General features: G+C 45.6%; 1 protein-coding gene across 1 annotated transcript; it reads left to right on the top strand.

Annotated features, from left to right (window-relative positions):
* The first annotated feature begins 342 nt into the window (after positions 1-342).
* On the top strand, positions 343-11993 carry Fxn (frataxin). Its single transcript, XM_048332878.1, has 5 exons — positions 343-542; positions 4620-4717; positions 7178-7298; positions 10137-10234; positions 11799-11993. The coding sequence occupies exons 1-5, from the start codon at positions 375-377 to the stop codon at positions 11947-11949; spliced, it is 636 nt and encodes a 211-aa protein (XP_048188835.1). The 5' UTR covers positions 343-374; the 3' UTR covers positions 11950-11993.
* The last annotated feature ends 8548 nt before the right edge of the window (positions 11994-20541 follow it).

The raw sequence follows: 20541 nt of genomic DNA, 5'->3' as shown, positions 1-20541 counted from the left end.
CTATTCAGCTGGTGGAGAGGCTGAGTGTAAATTCCCCATAAGCAAGGATGTTTATGCTGCTCATAAGTCTATCTTCACTGCTAGAACTGTGCATTGCACTCGGTAAGTAAATGCTTGTTGAGTAAATAAAAGTCGTGTTTCGTCATGTTGTCCAACGGGTGAGCCCCGGGCCTTGTCCGAAGTAGGCTGCCCGTTTTTGCTAACTGCACAAACAGCGCGATGCGGGTACCTTTGCAGAGGGAGCAAAGAAGAGCAGGACCTGAGCGCTGGCCCGAGCGCCCTGCGGCCCACGGCCACCAGGGGTCGCTGCCGCATCGACGCGCGGGGAGGGGGAGGCAGGAAGGGAGGCCGAGCGGCCGCAGACCCGGAGCAGCATGTGGGCGCTCGGGAGCCGCACAGCCGCCAGCCTGCTTCCCCGGACGGCGATTACGAAGCCGGCCCAGGCCTACTCGGGGTCCCCGCGCCACAGGGAGTGCTGGCGAGCCGGCAGCCGCCGGGACCTACACGCTGGGCCCGCCGCGGCCCGCGCGCCCCGCCACAGCGTGAGTATCGGCGCCGGGCCGCACGCCGGCCGAGGTGTTGGGGGGGGCGGGGGGGAAGGGGGATGTCACGCGCACGCTGGACGCTTGGGGGCGCGCGGTGCGCGCTCGTCCTGCCCCCGGGGACGCGCGGCTGCTGGATGCTGGGCCGGAGGGCGGCGCCGCCGCGCGCTCTCCGGCGTCACTTCGGCGCTGGCTTCCGCCCAGCTGGGGCTGAAATGAGGAATATTTTTCTTCTTTGTGCGAAGATCCGCGAGGTCCCGGGCCGGGCCGGTGGAGGGGGATTGGGTGCGGAGGGAGGGGGGGGGGCGGTGTCTGCAGGCTGATAGCTTGCTTTGCAAGAACTCGTTTATGGTGATATTAAATGTGATGCGGTCTTAGATTATGTTCGTGATATTAATTTATTTGTGACGTTGGATACGACGGGTGCGTGCGTTCGATGCGAGTGAGTGTGCACAATGCATTTGTAAGGTGACACCCACTTTTCGAGCCCGAGCTTTCCCCCTGCGAGGGGAGGGGATGGGGGGCTGCAGGAGAGTGGAGACCAGCCTTGGGCAAAAACCACACCTTGATCCCTAATCCCCGCTGAGCTGTGTAATCTTAGGGATCCCCCAACCTCGCAGGCCTTGTTTTCTCTGCTGGGGAGATGAGGATCGCCTCGTCTTGGGGACCTGCGTTGAAGATTACATTGGGTTAACAGGAAGACTTTAAAACCTGAGCGGGGTTCATTGGCCCACACCTGTAATCCTAACAATTCAGGAGGCTGAGATCTGAAGATCGAGGTTCGAAGTTAGCCTGGGCAGGAAAGTCTGTGAGATTCTTATCTCCCCTTAACCACCAAGAAGCAGAAGTGGAACTGTGGCTCAAGTGGTAGAGCACTAGGCTTGAGCCCAGAAAAATGCTCAGAGACAGCGCCCAGACCTTGAGTTCAAGTCCCATTACAAGTACACATGCACTAAACACACACACACACATACACATACACACACACAACTCTAGCAGCTCAAATTTGTCCTTCAGTATGTCCTTGGGAATGCATAGAAATAACTGCCCCATTGGGTTTTCAATTCCAATCTTGAAGATACCAACGGAGCCGGGCGCTGGTAGTTCACACCTATAATCCTAGCTACTCAGGAGGCTGAGATCTGAGGATCACAGTTCAAAGTCATCCCAGGCAGGAATGTCCAGGAGACTCTTACCTCCAATGAACCACCAGAAAACCTTAAGTGGCACTGTGAGCTGAAGAGCTCGGGGACAGGTCCCAGGCCCAGAGTTGAAGCCTCACTACCCACAAAAAAAAAAAAAAAGTGCCAACAGAGTGGTGGAGGGAACATTCCTACATTTCTACAAGTGGTGGAGATGAAGGAGCTAGGTGAGGTCCAGCCCAACCATATATGGAGCTCAGAGTTTGGATGTAGGCCCAGGGTTGTACTTTATTGGTAGAGCACCATGTAAGCTTAAACAGCCTGCAGATGCCAAGTATTCACCCAAATGTTTGGACATACAAAAAGGGTATCCCTGCTTTTCTAGAATAACAAGCAGGTGTGGAATCTCTTCCTAAAGTAGACCTTCATTGCTCACTCCTGTGCTGTCTTTACCTGGAGCTGCTACATTTGAGCTTCCTCCCTACCTACATTTTAACTTAGCAAAGTGACAAGAAGTGGTGCCTGGTGCTGGTCCCCCGAAGGTCTGCACAGGTTAGCAGTCGCGAGGGGCTTTCTAAGTGATTGGCAGCATTGTTCACCCATTTGGGCCTCTTTTTTCCAGTCTAAATTAATCATTGGCTATCCTGCCCACTCCACGGTTGGCTTGCACAGCTTGGGGATTTTTGCGGTTTGGGTGAATGGCTGAGACAACTGGACCTCTCCCCTTGTAATTCTTTTAAGGCCCAAGCATCCTCAGGCTGGTGCTGAAGGTCTGGGATTCATCAGGACCTGAGTTGGCTGCAGCCTCCTGCCCAGCCTTCTCTGTCCCCTCCTTGGATGTCTAAAGCAGAAATAGCGTGGAATGCATTGTTCCAAACCCTCTAGTAGCTATGCTGAAGAAGTAAAAAGAACCATGTGAGATTAATTTCCCCAATAAATTTAACCTAGTAGATACAAAATACCATTTCATCATGTAATCAGTAATGTCAGATCTTACTTTTTTGTTCTCCCCTTATTTATGCACTTCTATCTAGCACATTTCCATTCAGACATTTGGTTTCTCTGCAACTGTCTGAACTGTATCTGGACTTTGTCAAATTCACAATTGGAAGCTGGAGCTGGAGCTCAGTGGTACAGAATTCATATAGTGTGCAACCAGGTCCAATCCCCAGCACTAAAAAAATACATAAATAGATAAAGTCCAGCCAGGCACTGGTGGCTCACACCTGTAGTCCTAGTTCTCAAGACACTAAGATCTGAGGATCACAGTTCAAAGCCAGCATGGGCAGGAAAGTCCATGAGACTTATCTCCAGTAACCTCCTAAAAAAGGCAGAAGTAAAGTTATAGCTCAAGTGATAGAGTGCCAGCCTTGAGCAAAAGCTCAGGGACAACACCCAGGCCAAGGACCAGCACACACACACACACACGCACACACACACACACACACACAAACATACATAAACACAGTTGAAACAAAAGGTTCAGGGCTAGGAATATGGCTTAGTGGTAGAGTGATTGCCTAGCATGCATGAAGCCCTGGGTTTGAATCCTCAGCACCACATATATAGAAAAGGCCAGAAGGGGCGCTGTGGCTCAAGTTGGCAGAGTGCTAACCTTGAGCAAAAAGAAGTCAGGGACAATGCTCAGGCCTTGAGTTCAAGCCCCGGGACTGGCAAAAAAGGAAAAAAAAGAAAATGAAGATTCCCATAGCCAAATTACTCTCAACTTACTTAAAAGTTTTTAAATAATATTATTCTTATTTTAATTTGTTTGATTTTAATAAGCCTAGCTGGATGCTAGTGTCTCATACCTGTAATCCAAGCTACTCAGGAGGCTGAGATATGAAGATCATAGTTCAAAGCCAGCCTAGACAGAAAAATCTCCAAGATTCTTAACTTCTTATAGCCAGTAAAAAGCCAGAAGCAGAGGTGTGGTTCAAGCGGGGCCAGCCTGGAGCAGAAAAGGCCAGGTGAGCATTTGAGGTCTCCTGACTTAAAGCTGCAGGACTAGTGCACGTGTACACACACACACACACACACACACACACACACACACACACACACACACACACCCTCATTCTCTGTGTGTGCCACTGGCCACTTACAGCCACAGGACTCAAATTGTGTCTCACACAGCTGAAGAACCAACTTTATTTTCAATAAATTTCTTTTTTGGCAGTACTGACATTTGAACTCATGGCTTCTTGCTCCTAGGCAGGTACTCTGCTGCTGAGACATGTCTCCAGACCCTTTTATGGCACTGATTATTTTGATACAGGGTCTCCTTTTATTCTCCTATCTTATGTTTCCTGCTGTAGCTAAGATGGCAGGTAGGTACCACTACACTGAGATCCTGGTTGAGATGGGGTCTTGCAAACTTTTTGAACCATGATCCTCCTAACTTCAGCTTTCCATAGTGCTGGGATTATAGGTATGAACCACTCTGCTTGATTTACCTCAAATTTACATCCCTACATTTAGCTCGTGGCTACCTTATAGGACAGATTAGACAGAGTGGCAGGACCCATTGTAATGCACAATAGGAAGGTAAGAAACAATCTATAGGAAATATAGATTGTAAAAATATAAGAAATAAGGTTGGGAATATGGCCTAGTGGCAAGAGTGCTTGCCTTGTATACATAAGCCCTGGGTTCGATTACCCAGCACCACATATACAGAAAACGGCCAGAAGTGGCACTATGGCTCAAGTGGCAGAGTGCTAGCCTTAAGCAGAAAGAAGCCAGGGACAGTGCTCAGGCCCTGAGTCCAAGCTCCAGGACTAGCCAAAAAAAGTACATATATATATACATATATGTATATACATATACATGTACATATATATGAAATAGTGATTTTACTATGGTTTTTCTCGCATGTAGAAGTGGGTTACTGGAGACCGAGGATAGTAATACAGTGTTCTTAACCATGCTACAGGGTTTGAACCTCCACTGCCCCAACCACATTCTGAATGTCCAGAAGCAGAGTGTCTGCTGGATACATTGGAGGAGCTCTGGAACTTGGAGCAACTCCAGGTAAGACTGATAGCTTCCACTAGAGAGATCTCTTTTTCTCTTTCCCCTCTCTCCCTTGTGGAGCCTCTCTCCTCCTGCAAGCAGTAGCCAGTTAACTTCTTCAGTAGCATAGCATTCTGTGGGTGTTCTATCATCCACTTAAGCCACCCCCTACTGGACATAAGGTTGTTTCTGTGTTTTCTTATTATTTTCTTAAGTCTTCTAGTTAAAGTAGGCCAGGATGCTGTAACAAAGAGACCCTGGAGCTCATCAAATTCACCATTCTTAAAGGTACAGTTCAGAACATTTTATATCTTTGTGGGCTGTATGGCCATCACTACTGCATAATTCCAGAATTTCTCATTTTCAGTACTCCAAAAAGAAACCCTATACCGGGCCTAGCAGTTATGTGCTCGCCCTCCCTTCCTCCTGCCCTAGAAAATCACAGATCAGCTTCTTTCAGTGTGGACTTACAACAATATGGTTTTTTGTTGTTGATGTTGTCGTTCATGAGGCTTGAATTCTGGGCCTGAGTGCTGTCCCCGAGCTCTTCAGCTCAAGTGCTCTACCACTTGAGCTACAGCACCACTTCTGGTTTTCTGGTAGTTAATTGGAGATAAGAGTCTCAGGGACTTTCCTGCCTGAGCTGTCTTTGAACCACCATCCTCAGATCTCAGCCTCCTGAGTAGCTAAGATTACAGACATGAGCCACCATTGCCCAGCTCCAGGCTTGTCTTGAACTTAAGATCCTCCTGCCTCAGCTCCCACAGTGCTGGAAACATAGACATCCACCATCATGATCAGTTATGGCAGTTCTTGTGTGTGTGCCAGTTTTGGAGTTTGCACTCTGGACCTAGGCACTGTCCCTGAGCTTTTTGTGCTTGAGGTAAACACTTTACCACTTGAGGCACAGGTCCACTTCTGGCCTTTTTTTTTGGTGTGTATGGGGGGGGGGGTGGTAGTTAATTGGAGATAAGAGTCTCACAGACTTTCTTGCTTGGGCCGGCTTCAAACCACAATCCTCAGATCTCAGCCTCCTGAGCAGCTAGGATTATAGATGAGCCACTGAGGTCTGGCAATTATAGCAGTATTTTTAAACTGAGAAAGAAAAAAACTGAAATCCTACGAGCTTGCTTCATTTTCCTGACTTTTGTTTTGTTTTCTTTTTGTGCTAACACTGGATCTTGAACAAGGGCCACTTCCCCTCAACTTTTTTTTTTAACCAGTCCTGGAGTTTGAACTCAAGGCCTGGGCACTGTCCCTGGCTTCTTTTTGCTCAAGACTAGCACTCTACCTCTTGGGCCACAGAGCCACTTCCAGGTTTTTCTGTTTATGTGGTGCTGAGGAATCCAACTCAGGGCTTCATGTATACAAGGCAAGCACTCTACCCACTAGGCCATATTCCCAGCCCCTCTCCTTAGCTTTTTTTTAACTCAAAGCTGGCTCTACTTCCAGATTTTTGCTAGTTAATTGGAAATAAGAGTCTCATCGATTTTCCTGGTCTCATAGACCAGGAAAGACTAATCTCATATACCAGGCTGGTTTCAAATTGCAATCCTCAGATCTCAGCCTCCTGAGTAGCTAATTACAGGTATGAGCTACTGGCACCTGTTTAGTTTTCCCTGATTTTCCTTTTAGACATTGTGGGTATCACTAAGTATAAATACATTTCTGGGCAACTTCTTTCTATCAGTTATGTTCCTCATATTCATCCACGCTGTTCTTATAGCTAAGGACAATTCTATTTTGCATTCACACAGCATTCTGCTGTGAATAAGCCATAATTTTCCATGGTGTGATCTGGGCACTGGGCAGTTTTCATCTTGGCACTATACAGTAATTCTGCTCCGAACATGCAAGCTTGGTGCATGTCTTTGGTGGGCCTGGTGTGCATTTCTGTTGCATGCATTCCATGGGCCACAGCTTGCAAATGTGATTACTTTAGCAGAGGGTGCCCAGCAGTTTTCCAAAGTGACTGTCCAAGGGCTGGGAATATGGCCTAGTGGTAAAAGTGCTTGCCTCGTATACAAGAAGCTCTGGGTTCAGTTCCTCAGCACCACATATATAGCACCATATATATAGGAAGTGGCGCTGTGGCTCAAGTGGTAGAGTGCTAGCCTTGAGCAAAAAGAAGCCAGGGACAGTGCTCAGGCCCCGAGTCCAAGCCCCAGGACTGACCAAAAAAACAAGACAAAACCAAAGTGACTGTCCAGTTCACTTGCCTGCAGCCCTGTCCAAAGTTCAGAGTGCCTCTTTCTGTGGAAAACTCTTATTTCCTGTCTCTTTCACTTGAACAGTTCTAGAGTGCCAGCTGAGCAAGCAAGCAAGCCAAGCTAACATGAGGCCTTGAGTTCAAATCCTAATACCAGCAAACAATTAATGACATGAATAAATGCATGAAGTTGATATTAGTAATACAGAGTGGTTTGGTAACCATGTTTTGGGTTGTTTTGTCTGTCTTCCCCTCCCCCCGCCCCACAGCTCACTAGACGAGACCACCTATGAAAGACTAGCAGAGGAGACGCTGGACTCCTTGGCCGAATTTTTTGAGGACCTTGCAGATAAGCCTTACACATCGAAGGACTATGATGTCTCCTTTGGGGTACCCCTTGGCTTATTTTCATTTTCTTATTTCCTCCCTAAGAATTATAGCTCGTTGCACACCAGGCACCAGAGGCTCACATCTGTAATCTTAGCTACTCAGGAGCTGAGGTTCACAGTTCAAAGGCCTAGAAACGTCCAGAAGACACTTATCTCCACTTAACCATCAAAAAAGCCAAAAGTGGAGCTGTGGCTCAAGTGGTAGAGGGCCAACCTTGAACAAACAACAACAAGCAAAAAAGCTAAAGGATAGCACCCACGTCCTGAGTTCAAGCCCTTAGTTCCAGCACCAAAAATAAATAAATAAATAATAATAATAAGGGCAGGTTCTGATTCCTGTAGTCAGGGCCAAGAAGAGCTCTTAGTGTAATGTTTGACATACTGGGTTCAATCCCTGGCACTGAAAACAAAAGAAAAAAATTTAAACTGCAAACTCCCAGCTTCTCCTGATACTTCTAAAGGTAAATTAGGTAGGGCTTGGCCATGTGTCTGTGTAGCAAATGGCCCCAGGAAAAAATGAACTAGCGTAGATAGCTGGTCTGAAGTTGGGAACATTTCCCAAGACTTGCCATCCTGCTCCAGTCTCATGTAGCTGCAAATCAGGCTGCATTCCTAAGAAGCACATTTTTGAAAAGCTCGCCCAGGACTAATGTGAGTCTCTAGGTCCAACCCTTAGAGAGTTCGAATTAATTGCTGTAGAATATTCCCTGGACTGGGAACTGGGATTTGTTCATCTGCTCCAGGTAATTGATTGCAGTGTGGAGTTGGTCTGAGAAGTTGTGAGTTGAATGTGGTAATTAGCCCGGGATTCCAGAAGACAAGGAAGTGCTGGTCTTTATTTGACAGGCCACCAGGTGGCAGACGTGAGCAAGGGTCACCTTTGGCCGTTAGGAGAGTTGCTGAGGCCTTAGAACCAAGCCACGCCCCAGGGACAGAGGTTAATCTTGACAGCCATTAATTAATACTAGGAAATGTCAAGATGTGTGCTCTGCTTTAAATCACTGGGTTATGTAGGACAATCGGCTGTCAACTAAAGGGATAGGGGAACAATGGTAAAATGCGTTAGCATCATCATTGTTATTCCTTAAGAAGTCACATGTGTGTGAAATTCCCCCAGCTCATCTTGCCATTCATCTGTGTTTATTTATTTGTTTACTTATTGGCTGTGCTGGGATTCAAACCCTGGATCTTGCATGTGCTAGACAAGTGCTCTATCAATGAGCCATGCCCAGCCCATATTCATCTGTTCCTACAAATGAGCTAGTGACAATGGTAACTGCAGTTTTTGATGGGCAAGACCCCCAGAGTACAACTTAGTGTGAGACTCGCTCCTGCTAAGTAGTTACAATACAGGGAACCAACTGGTAGACCTTGTTGTCATCTCCTGCCCATGTTTTCCCCCTCGTGCTGGTCCTGGGGCTTGAACTCAGGGTCTGAGCACTGTCCAGCTTTTCCTGTGTAGTTCATTAGCAATAAGAAAGAGTCTTTCCTGCCTGGGCTGGTTTTGAACCCCATCCTCAGATCTCAGCCTCCTCAGTAGCTAGGATTACAGGTGTGAGCCACCGGCACCTGGCTTTCCTGACCATTCTAAGGTACTGAAGACTTTGGAGCAAAGGGCTCTTTTGTGGAAAGAATGTTTTCAAATTTAAATGTGTGTTTATTGAAGAAAGATGGACCCACCTGTATGAAGCATGCCAATAAAGGTCAGTAGAACTTTGGACCTGGTTAGATGCTCAGAAAGGGTGGAAATAACAAACCCAGGCTGGCGTTGGTACTCACCTAGCTAAGCCATTGTTCTTCTGACTGACGAGTCAGATGGGCTTGCTGGCTTCCTTCTTTTCTTTTTATTATGGCTTGTTCAGTCTGTTGTTGGACTGACAGAGTATACCAGTAGAGACTGAACCTGCAGTTGGCAAGGTTGTCTGGTATGTCCTAGTTGGTGGTGGAGAGCAACACCAGCATGCCCAACCCTCTGCCAGCTCTAAGAGCTAAGACAGTCATGGCCACTCAGCTCGCTCACCTCGCAGGCAAGAGGAACAGCACTGTGAGAGGATCATAGCTGTGATGCCTCTCCTGATGCTGAGAGCAGTGTTCTCGCTACACAATATCCTATTTCAAATTTTATAAATTGAATTTTTTTCTTCAGCCAAGCACCAGAGGCTCATACCTGTAATCCTAGCTACTCAGGGGGCTGAGATCTGAGGAAAGCAGTTCAAAGTCAGCCCAGGCAGAAAAGTCTATGATACTCTTACCTGCAACTAAACACCAAAAAAAAAAAAAAAAAAAAAAAAACACAAAACAGAAGTGAAGCTTTAGTTCAAGGGGTAGAGCACTAGCCTTGAGAACAAAAGGTCAGGGACAGTACCAGGCCCTGAGTTCAAGCCCCAGGGCTGGCACAAAAAAATAAATCAATTCTTCTGCCCAGTGCTGATGATCCATACCTGTATTCCTAGCTACTCAGGAGGCTGAAAGCTGAGCATTACAGTTCAAAGCCAACTGGGTAGAAAAGTCTGACCTTGGCACTCTCTTAGCTTTCTTGCTCACAGCTGGTGCTGCTCTACCACTTGGGCCTCACCTCTAGCCCAGCTTTTTGCTGGGAATGTAGTTTCATCGACTTCTCTGCCTGGACTGGCTTTGAATCATAATTCTCTTGTGAATTCTTGCTTCCTGGTAGCTAGGATTGGAGACATAAGCCACTGGTGCCTGGCAAGACATTTCTTTATGGTGTGGAGCAGGTCCTTGTAAAGCCATAATCTGCTGCTATATAACAAAATACAAAGCAGTATGGCCCAGTGCTAACTTGGTCTGGCTTTATTTCTTTTGTCTGCCCCTTTTCCAGAGTGGTGTGCTAACAGTCAAGCTGGGCGGAGCTCTAGGAACCTACGTGATCAACAAGCAGACCCCAAACAAGCAGATCTGGCTATCTTCTCCCTCCAGGTTTGATCACAAGTCAAAAATCTGCCGTTGTGAACTGGGTTTCCTTTGGTGGGTAAAGCAGATGATTTGGATCTAGATAGAGGACTACACAACACTGTTGCTGTATTAAATGCCTCCAAATTGTTAGTTTGAAAGTTGGTGTTGCTGGGTGCCAGGGGCTCACGCCTGTAATCCTAGTTACTCAGGAGGCTGAGATCTAAGGATCGTGGTTCCAAGCAGACAAGTCCATAAGACTCCTATCCAATGAAACAGAAAAAGCCAGAAGTGGTGCTGTGGCTCAAGTGGTAAAGTGCGAGTCTTGAGCAAAAAGGAGCTCAGGGACACCACCCAAGCCCAGAGTTTGAGCCCCAGGACTAGTTAAAAAGAATAATAATAATAAATTTTTAAAAATTAAAAAATGGTGCTACATAAATTTCACCTCACTTCACTAATAGAGTAAGGCACCCCCATCACACCAGTTGCACATAAAGGGCTGTGATTTTGCAAACACTGCTCTAAGATGGGAACTCATAGATAAGGGTCTTCAGATCTCCAGAATGTTCTGGGAAGTGTCCAGAGGAGAGATTGTGTCACTACCTTTTGTTTGTTTGGTTTGGGTTTAAGTTTTGGTTTGTCATTCAAGGTGTTGAACTCCGTACCTCATACTTGCGAGGCAAGCATTTTACCACTTGAGCTATGCCCCTAACACTTTTGTTTTTACATCATTCTTGAGAAAAAGGTCTCACTAATTTGCCTACACCTGGCCTTGAATTCACAACCCTCCTGCCTCCTTAAATAGACACTTAAGTCAAGAAATCAAATATATGCCCCATTATCTAACTGTAAAATGTCACTCCATAAGTGTCTGGGTGGCAGCCTTTGTGTGCTTATGTTAGCTTTCCATGGCTATGGTAAAATGCCTGAGAAAATCCACGTGAAAAGAAGAAAGGTTAATTTTGGCTCACTGTTTCAGAGGGTCCCATCTGTGGCGAGGCAGGATGTTGTGGCAGAGATGTGGCTCATTCAAAAGAGCTTGAAATCAGCTGGGAAGGTGGCTTAGCAGTAGAGTGCTTGCCTAGTATACATGAAACCCTGGGTTCGATTCTTCAGTACCACATAAACAGAAAAATAAAATAAAATGAATTTTTAAAAAAAATAGCTAGGAAGGGGCTGAAATGTGACTTAGCAGTAGAGTGCTTGCCTAGCATGCATGAAGCCCTGGGTTTGATTCCTCAGCACCACATAAACAGAAAAAGCCAGAAGTGGTGCTGTGGCTCAAGTGGTAGAGTGCTAGCCTTGAGCAAAAAGAAGCCAGGGACAGTGCTCTGGGCCTGAGTCCAAGCCCCAGGACTAGCAAAAAAAAAGAGCTAGGAAGACAAGACAGAGAGAGGTAGGTGGGGCTCAGTGCCCCCATGAAGGGCACGCCTCCATGGACCTCACCCTTTCCAAAGGCCCCACTTCTCCCAGTAACGAGTGCCTCAGACTGGTGACCAAGCCTTTAGCGCATGGAGGCCATTGCTCAGCCCTGATCAGCACACAAGGGCTCTCAGGGAAATACTTACTGCATATCCATCTTGTCTTCCAGCGGACCCAAGCGCTATGACTGGACTGGGAAACACTGGGTCTATTCCCATGATGGAATGTCCCTCCACGAGCTGCTGGCCCAGGAGCTGACGGAGGCCTTCAAAACCAAGCTGGACTTATCTTCCTTGGCCTATTCCGGAAAAGGCACTTGATGGCCCGCCCATCCTTAAAGACATTAAAAGCTGTCACGCCAAGATCCAGCTTTCCCCTGCAGCTTGAGTGGGTTTTTTCCATTCCTTGCTGATAACAGTCACATTGTGTGCCCCAGCTCTGTGAAAAGAATGTGTTACCACCCACCCAGAGCCCCAGAATCCTAGTGTTCATTCCTTTGATTATCTCACTTCCTCTCACCCCCAGGAGAGGTTTTTGTTTTTGTTTTGGGTTGTTTTTTTTTTTGAGGGTTGTGGAGCTTGAACTCAGGCCTGGGCACTGTCCATGAGCTCTTTTGTTCAAGGCTAGCAATCTACCACTTTGAGCCACAGCTCCACTTCCAGTTTTCTGGTGGTTAATTTGAGATGAGTCTCATGGACTTTCCTGCCCAGGCTGGCTTTGAACCATACTCCTCCGATCCCAGCCTCTTGCTTAGCTAGGATTATAGTCATGAGCCACCTTAATGTCATAATACAAATTCAACAAGAACAAGGATAAGGTAGAACATTTCCAGGAAGAGAAATTTTACTCTTCCTTCTTGGAAAGATTTACCAGGAAAGCTATGTGTAGGAATTACTGCTGGCCAGTATAAATGAGGCTTGCTAAAGAATACAAGGTCCCCCAGGCTTTGCCCATTGAAATATTAGAAAGAAACTAAAGACCATATGTCATTTGTGTCTGTAGGGTGTAACAGCCAGTGCTGGGCTATCCAAGAGGCCTAGTTGTGAGGAGCTAATGCTTCCTTCCATATATTCCTATATGTGTGTCAGTGTGTGTATGTGGCTGTGAGTGTGTATATGTGAGTGTGTTTTATACGCATACATATGCACACAACTTAAATCTCATTTTAGTATCTGCTACAACACAAATCTGAAAACACACCATAGAAAACAAAAGCCCTGAGACATATACAGCGTTGGTTGCTGAGAAGGTTCTAAGTGTAAAGAGACAGCCAAGGGCCAGTGGCTCACACCTGTAATCCTAGCTAGCCAGGAGATCTGGGAATCTAAGTTTAAAGCTAGTCCAGGAAGGAAAATCTGTGCGACTCTTTATCTCCAATAAACCACCAGAAAAAACAGTAGTGGAGCTGTGGCTCCAAGTGGTAGAGTACTACTAGCCTTGAGCAAAAAAGCTCAGGGACAATGCCCAGGCCCTGAGTTCAAGCCCAATGACTGAATAAAAACAAAGTGAAAATACAAACATAAAAGACATATTCGGGCTGGGGATATAGCCTAGTGGCAAGAGTGCCTGCCTCGGATACACGAGGCCCTAGGTTCGATTCCCCAGCACCACATATACAGAAAACGGCCAGAAGTGGCGCTGTGGCTCAAGTGGCAGAGTGCTAGCCTTGAGCAGGAAGAAGCCAGGGACAGTGCTCAGGCCCTGAGTCCAAGGCCCAGGACTGGCAAAAAAAAAAAAAAAAAAAAAAGACATTCACAGGAAGAGCCCTAGTCCCACACTTGCTTCAAGGTTTGTGGACATGACTCACAAATTCTAAGCCCTGTTTTCCTGTCTGTTTGTGAGAGGATAGAATGCTTTTGATTACCAGCAGTCAGTTGTCCTGTGTGGTGGCCATCAGGCAAGCTTTGACTCCTACTAGGTAAATGAATGGGGTGACATTGAACAATTTTTTAAGCTAGAAGTTGAATGTATTGGTATTAGTATTTATCTACTGGAATTTTAATTGACTGCATGATAAAGTAATAGCCATCCTTTATTACATCCATCCTGCACTAAGACTATTACAGCGTGTGTTCATTTACACATGAAACAAAAAGGTGCTAGATTCCAGAACTAGAACATTAAATTTGCACTGAACTCATGCTTGTGTTTGCTTATTTTTGGTCAGTCCTTGGGCTTGAATTTGGGGCCCACATGTTGTACGTAAACTTTTCTGCTCAAGGCTAGCGCTCTGCCACTTGGAGCCACAGCACCACTTCCACTTTTCTGGTGGTTAATTGAAGATAACAGTCTCACTAACTTTCCTGCCCAGGCTGGCTTTGAACCTGTGATCCTCTGATTATGAGCATAAACCACCAGCACCCAGCTTGCTTTTTCTTGTTCTGAAAAAACAATGTATGCTAGCCTGTGATCCTAGCTTCTCAAGAAGCTGAAATCTGCAGGATCAAGATTTGAAGCAAGAAAGTATGTGAAACTCCATCTCCAAAGTATTCAGGAAGAACCCAAGCTGGAAGTGTGGCTCAAGTAGTAGAATAACAGCTTAACCTGCTAGGCCCTGTTTTCAATCCTCAGCACCACCATAGGAAAAGATTTATTAATGGCAATTACATGCAAATGGGTAGCAAAGACTTTTGCAGTTGGGCAAACCAAACACACATTCTTTTGTTTAAAAAAATGCCAAGTGGGGGGCTAGGAATGTGGCTTAGTGGTAGAGTGCTTGCCTAGCATGCATGACACCGTGGGTGTGATTTCCTCAGTACCACATAAGCAGAAAAAGCCAGAAGTGGTGCTGTGGCTCAAGTGGTAGAGTGCTAACCTTGAGCAAAAAGAAACCAAGGACAGTGCTCAGGCCCTGAGTCTCAAGCCCCAAGACTGGCAAAAAAAAATGCCATGTGGATACTGAAGATACTTCCTGTCTTCACAAAATTACTTTTTGAGTCTAGTGGAAATGTTTGCATGTAATTGTAAGACGGTAAATAAAATTACACATGTGGTGGCTCATGCCTGTAATCCTATCTACTTAGGAGACTGATAGGGGTTCAAAGTCAGCTGAAGCTAGGAAATTAAAGACTCTCATCTCCAATTACCCACTAAAAGGCCAGAAGTGAAGCTGTGGCTCAGGTGGTAGAGCACTAGCCTTAAGCCAAATAGCTCAGGGACAGGGCCCAGCCTACGAGTTCAAGCCCCAGGATTGGCACTAAAAAAGAAAGGAAGGAAGGACAGCTGGCTGTGAAACATCATATGAGTTTGCCGTGCTTCCTGACTGTATACCATACAGCCAGAGGAAGACATGCTGGGAGTCCTTGCTCTGACTCACTCGGCCCTGGTCAGAGAAAATCCTGACATCTCTTTCCAAGGCCCCGACTCAAGCTTCAATTTCTCTTTTCCCCTGACTGTGAGTGATGAAATGTACCAGAACTGATTTGTTGCACCATCTAGTAGCTGAAGAGTAATGTTTACACTATTGAAGAAAACACTTATGCCTAGCAGAAGGAGTGGCTTCCAAGAGTTTCTACTGTGAAAAGTCAGGCCTGGGCACCCACCCAAGTCTAAGCACCAGTGCAGGCCAACTGCTGTTCATTTGGGGACCCTGGAAGTGTCACAAATTATATTAATGTTGTTCAATGGAATTGTTATGAAATTTCTGTGTGTGTGTGTGTGCTCCAATACTGGGGATTGAACACAGGGCCTTCGAGCCATCTCAGCTTTATGCTCACACCTGGCACTCTACCACTTGAACCACAGCTCCACTTTGTGCTTTTTGCTGGTTAGAGACAAGAGTCTCATGGACTTTTCTGCCCAGGCTGGCTTCAAACCTTGATCCTCAGATCTCAGCTTCCTGAGTAGCTAGGAGTATAGACATGAGCTACCAGTGCCCACTCCAAACTGCTTTTTGAGCCCACCAGTGACCTTAACTCAGCATTTCTATATTTAAAGGATTTTACTTTGTGTTAATTTTTGCTTTATTATTACATTTTTCTAATTAGTACTGTGTTTTATGTTAAAGAATTGACTTGGTAATAATGAATTGACTTGGTAAATTTGATCAAGACAAGGAATCTGTTAAGCACTTCTTTTGTTTTTTTTTTGTTGTTGTTTTTATTTAATAATTTGTTCAACTCAGTATCAGAAAATTAAATAGGGCTGGGGCTATGGCCTAGTAGCAAGAGTGCTCACCTCGTATACATGAAGCCCTGGGTTCGATTCCTCAGTACCACATATACAGAAAATGGCCAGAAGTGGTGCTGTGGCTCAAGTGGCAGAATGCTAGCCTTGAGCAAAAAGAAGCCAGGGACAGTGCTCAGACCCTGAGACCAAGCCCCAGGACAGGAAAGAAAGAAAGAAAGAAAGAGAAAGAAAGAAAGAAAGAAAGAAAGAAAGAAAGAAAGAAAGAAAGAAAGAAAGAAAGAAAGAAAGAAAGAAAGAAAGAAAGGAAGGAAGGAAGGAAGGAAGGAAGGAAGGAAGGAAGGAAGGAAGGAAGGAAGGAAGGAAGGAAGGGAAAGGAAGAAAGAGAGAAAAGTAAATAAAATGGGACACATATGTTTCCAAAAGCAAGTCCCCACTTCTTTTAGAAAGCAACTTCTTTGCTCCAATCTGGCCCCATCTCTAGACATTTCTATACTGGGAAACCGAGGACCAAGCCCTTCACCACATGAGCTTTTGGGGATGTTTCATGTCCTAACCATAACAGACCCCAAAATAGTACTGCCAAAGAGGCTCAGAGTCAAACACGGACGCATCTTAAGGAGATCAGTGATTGCTTTTGATTTAGGGAAAGATTGCTAGAGAAAATTTGGAACTTTCATGGAGGACAAATACAGAGTGGCTGGTGGAGCGGGTCAGGCAGTTGGCTCAGGGAGAGCAGGTGCTCTAGATACAGAAGTGATTGGAACAGAGGTAAGGGGCGGGGCCTGGTACTGTGCACCTGTGAGAAGTGAGTGGGAGGGTCTCTGTGGCTGGAGTGCTAGGGCCACAGAGTGGTGATAGACTGGAAGAGGGAAGAAAGAGGAACAGGAGCGCACATCTATAAGTCCCAGCTACAAAAGAGCCTGGGAGGGTGAGAAAAGTGTAGTAGTAGAGTTCACTGGACACAGATGGAAGTGAACTATCCAACTGTGGAGGTAGGAGGGAGGGCCTGGGAGAGAATGAGGGAACAGAAGACACTGGACCAAAGGAAATGTATTCATTACCTGACTCAGGTCATTGTAATGCCCTGTACATCTCTTCTATAATAACAATCAAGCAAATTTGTTAAAAATAAAAATAGACCTCATAGTACATTATAAAAAATTAAAAAAATGAAGGAGGGAGCATGGCTATTGCTCAAGGGTAGAGACCAGCTTGGACAACAGTGTGTGACCTGTCCCACTCATTTTTGGGGTTTTGGTGCTAGGATCCAATTCAGGCCCTCTAACATGTTCTACCACTGAGCACATTCCCCACCCTAAGACCTGATCTCATAAATAGAAAGAGTAAAGAAGGGGAGCATCTGGGTTATGGAGACCACAAATCTGGAGAGAAAGGCTTGGGATTTGTTCTTGTACAATTTTTCCTGCTGTGATCTGGGCAGGGGAGAAATACTTGTAAGTGATGTGGCTTTAGATTTTTTTTTTTAATAAAACTTCAAAAAAAAACAAGATGTCATCTATTAAATGTGAGTGTCTTGCGTTGTTCGTGAAAGGCCACCACTAGTTTAGGGAATTTTTCATTGTGGTTTTTACTAGTCACTGAGTTGATTTACATCTTTCTTTATTTTTAAAGTATGTATTTTTGTGTTTATTTATTTCGTTGGTCCTAGGGCTTGACCTCTGGGTCTGGGCACTGTCCCTGAGCATTTTTGCTCAAGGCCAGCAGCACTCTGGCACTTGATCCACAGTACCACTTCTGGTTTTCTGGTGGTTAATTGGAGATAAGAGTCTCATGGACTTTCCTGCCCAGGCTGGCATTGAACCGAAATCCTCAGCCTCTTGAGTAGCTTGGATTACTGGTGTAAGACACAGCGCCCAGAAAAGTTAGTTTACTTCTATCCCGGTATCTTTACTCATTCTTAGGTGGGACTTTGACAGAGAGAATTGATCCCTTGTCACATCCCACAGCATTTGTGGTTTGGTTTTGTTTTCTCCTCTTAAAAAAAAAAAAAAGAGGTGTTTTTTTTTTCCCCTAAGCATGGAAAAATTTGGGGTCTGGGAATGAATAATAATAATAGCAGATGTGTGTTTTCAAAAGATGACTGTGATAACCCTGGGGTCAGTGTTGACAATGAGCTGCACCAAGAGGGAGAAAAAGGAGGACTGGAAGTTTACTTTCAGAGTCACTGCTAGCTTGCTTGCTCATGTTCATGAATTTAGAAAATCTCTGTGGGCATCCACAAGGTTTCAGGCCCATGCTGGGACTATAACACAGCAAAAAGCAAGCAATCCCTTAAACACTATTAAGAATGGGGCCTGGAGAAGGCGATAGATGAAGTTAGTCTGTTGGCAATGGGGTACCAGCAGGAGAGGGGAGGGCCAATGGAGTGTGAAGGAGGGTGACTATGGCTGAAGTACTTTATATGCATGTATGAAAACAGAAAAAAAAATCAACTTGTTGAAATTATTTTAAGAAAGGGGAGGGGCTAAGTGCCTAAGAACTCATCTAAAATACTCAGGAGACTGAGATCTGAGGATCAAGGTTCAAAGAAATTTCTGGACAAACAAAGCTGAGAGACTCTTATCTCCAATTAATCAGCAAAAAGCTGGAAGTGGAGGCATAGCTCAAGTGGTAGAGTTATCAGCTGTAAGTAGAAAAAGTCAAGCAAGAGCAAAAGTCCCTGAATTCAAGCCTTAGTACCTATATGCGCGCACACACACACGGGAGTTGAGTTTAATTTACATATACTGTATGCACATTGTAATATATACTAATAAAAAAATCTTTCAAAACAATTAAAATACTCAAGAAGAAGGAGGAGAGGAGAAGGAGGAAAATAACAGACATTGGTAGCACAAGCCCGTAACCTAGCTACTCAAGAAGCTGAGATCTCAGGATTGTAATTCAAAGCCAGCTTGGGTGGGAAAAGTCTGTAAGGCTCTTATCTCTAGTTAAACCAGCAAAAAGGCCAAAGCTGTGGTTCAAATGGTAGAGTTCCAGAAAGCTAAGTGACAACTCCCAAGGCCTGAGTTCAAGCCCCAGTCCTGGCACACACAAAAAAGAAGATAACAAATCAACAAATAAGGCCCCTCTCAGGGTGGATATAGCAATAGACTTGGCATGTGTAGTACTGGGTGTTAAGTGCTCTGTAGAAAACTGAGGCAGGTGAGAGAGGGGCATAAAGTGCCCTGGTTTCCTGTCTGCTCTATACAATGTAAGAGTTTAACATTTTTAGTGTTCAGCTCAGTAGCATTAAGCACCCTCACATTCTTGTACAGTCATCACCACCAGCCAGCTCCACATGTTTTTAGAGTGGAGTTTTTTTGTTTGTTTTATTTTGTTTTGTAGTACTGGAGTTTGGACTCAGGCCTTCATGCCTGGCTAGGCACTGCTCTACCACTTGAGCCACACTTCCAGCCCTTTTTGCTTGAATTATTTTCTAGGCAGAGTCTCACATTTTTTGTCTGGGGCCAGCCTCAGACTGTCTCAGGCCTCTCATGTCGTTGGGATCATGGATAAATACCAACCACCATGCCCAGTTTACTGATGGCGACTGGACCTTGCTAACATTTGCCCAGGCTTGTGATGAACCACAAACCTCCCAATCTCTGCCTCCCAAGGAGCGAGGATTAGGATGGAGTCTTTTAAGTAGAGCAGTCGGAGATCTGTGTGACCCGATGACACATTGAAGTGGAAGCACAGGGTAGAGTAAGAGAGCAAGCTTTGTGCACAGTGGAAGGAAGCATCTTGCAGCCCCAGAACAGTTAGGAAGTTAGGGACTAGTGCTATAGCCTGGGTGAAGGGTGGAGCTTAAAGAAGGATGTGAGGGCAGGGGAAGGAGGGAGGATTGATCCAGGAAGACAGGCAACTAATTCAGTGCTAAACACAAGAATTATAGCCAGGGGCTGGTGGCTCACACCTCTAATCCTAGCTACTGAGGAGGTGGAAACCTGGGTCACTGTTCCAAACCAGCCTGGGCAAGAAAGTCCTTCAGACTCTTATCTTCAATTAACCATCAGAAAACTGGAAGCAGCACTGTGGCTCAAAGTGGTAGAGCGCTTGCCTTGAGCAGGAAATTTTAGGTACAACACCCAGGTCCCAAATTCAAGCCCCATGACCAATGAGAATAACAACAAAAACAAACAAACAAAAAAAACTTACAGGAATTGTGCCTTAAGCCAGGGGTAAACTTTACTACGTGTCCTAGGACCAAATGTCAAAGAGTACATGATGGGGCTAGGAATATGGCCTAGTGGCAAGAGTGCTTGCCTCGTATACATGAAGCCCTGGGTTCGATTCCTCAGCACCACATATATAGAAAAGACCAGAAAGTGGCACTGTGGCTCAAGTTGGCAGAGCGCTAGCCTTGAGCAAAAAGAAGCCAGGGACAGTGCTCAGGGCCCGAGTCCAAGCCCCAGGAATGGCAAAAAAAAAAAAAAAGAGTGCATGGCGGTTGTGAATGAAAATCACTTAAGTTTATGTTTCCTTTCTGACTTTTTTTGTTGGTCACGGGGCTTGAACTTAGTTAGGTCCTGGGTGCTGTCTCTGAGCTTCTTCACTCAAGGCTAGCACTCTACCACTTTGAGTCATGGCTGTACTTCCAATTTTCTGGTGGTTAATTGGAGATGAGTCTCACTGCCTTTCCTGCCGTAGCCACCAGCACCCAGCTTTAGTTTTCTCAATTTTGTGGCCCATACAATGAATTCTTGACTGTATGTCCAATATTTCTTGAAGAATAATAGACAGCACTATATTTCTGAAACATTCTAAATTCTCATAACTCA

Source organism: Perognathus longimembris, chromosome 1 (genome assembly GCF_023159225.1).
Source record: "Perognathus longimembris pacificus isolate PPM17 chromosome 1, ASM2315922v1, whole genome shotgun sequence".
NCBI lineage: Eukaryota > Metazoa > Chordata > Mammalia > Rodentia > Heteromyidae > Perognathus > Perognathus longimembris.
This window is presented reverse-complemented; position numbering and strand designations above follow the sequence as displayed.

Bases quoted from the DNA above. Each gene is read 5' to 3' on its own strand.
- Fxn (XM_048332878.1), top strand. From the start codon at position 375: ATGTGGGCGCTCGGGAGCCGCACAGCCGCCAGCCTGCTTCCCCGGACG. The intron at 543-4,619 runs GTGAGTATCGGC...ACCATGCTACAG, and splicing joins CCCGCGCGCCCCGCCACAGC to GGTTTGAACCTCCACTGCCC. The intron at 4,718-7,177 runs GTAAGACTGATA...CCCGCCCCACAG, and splicing joins GGAACTTGGAGCAACTCCAG to CTCACTAGACGAGACCACCT.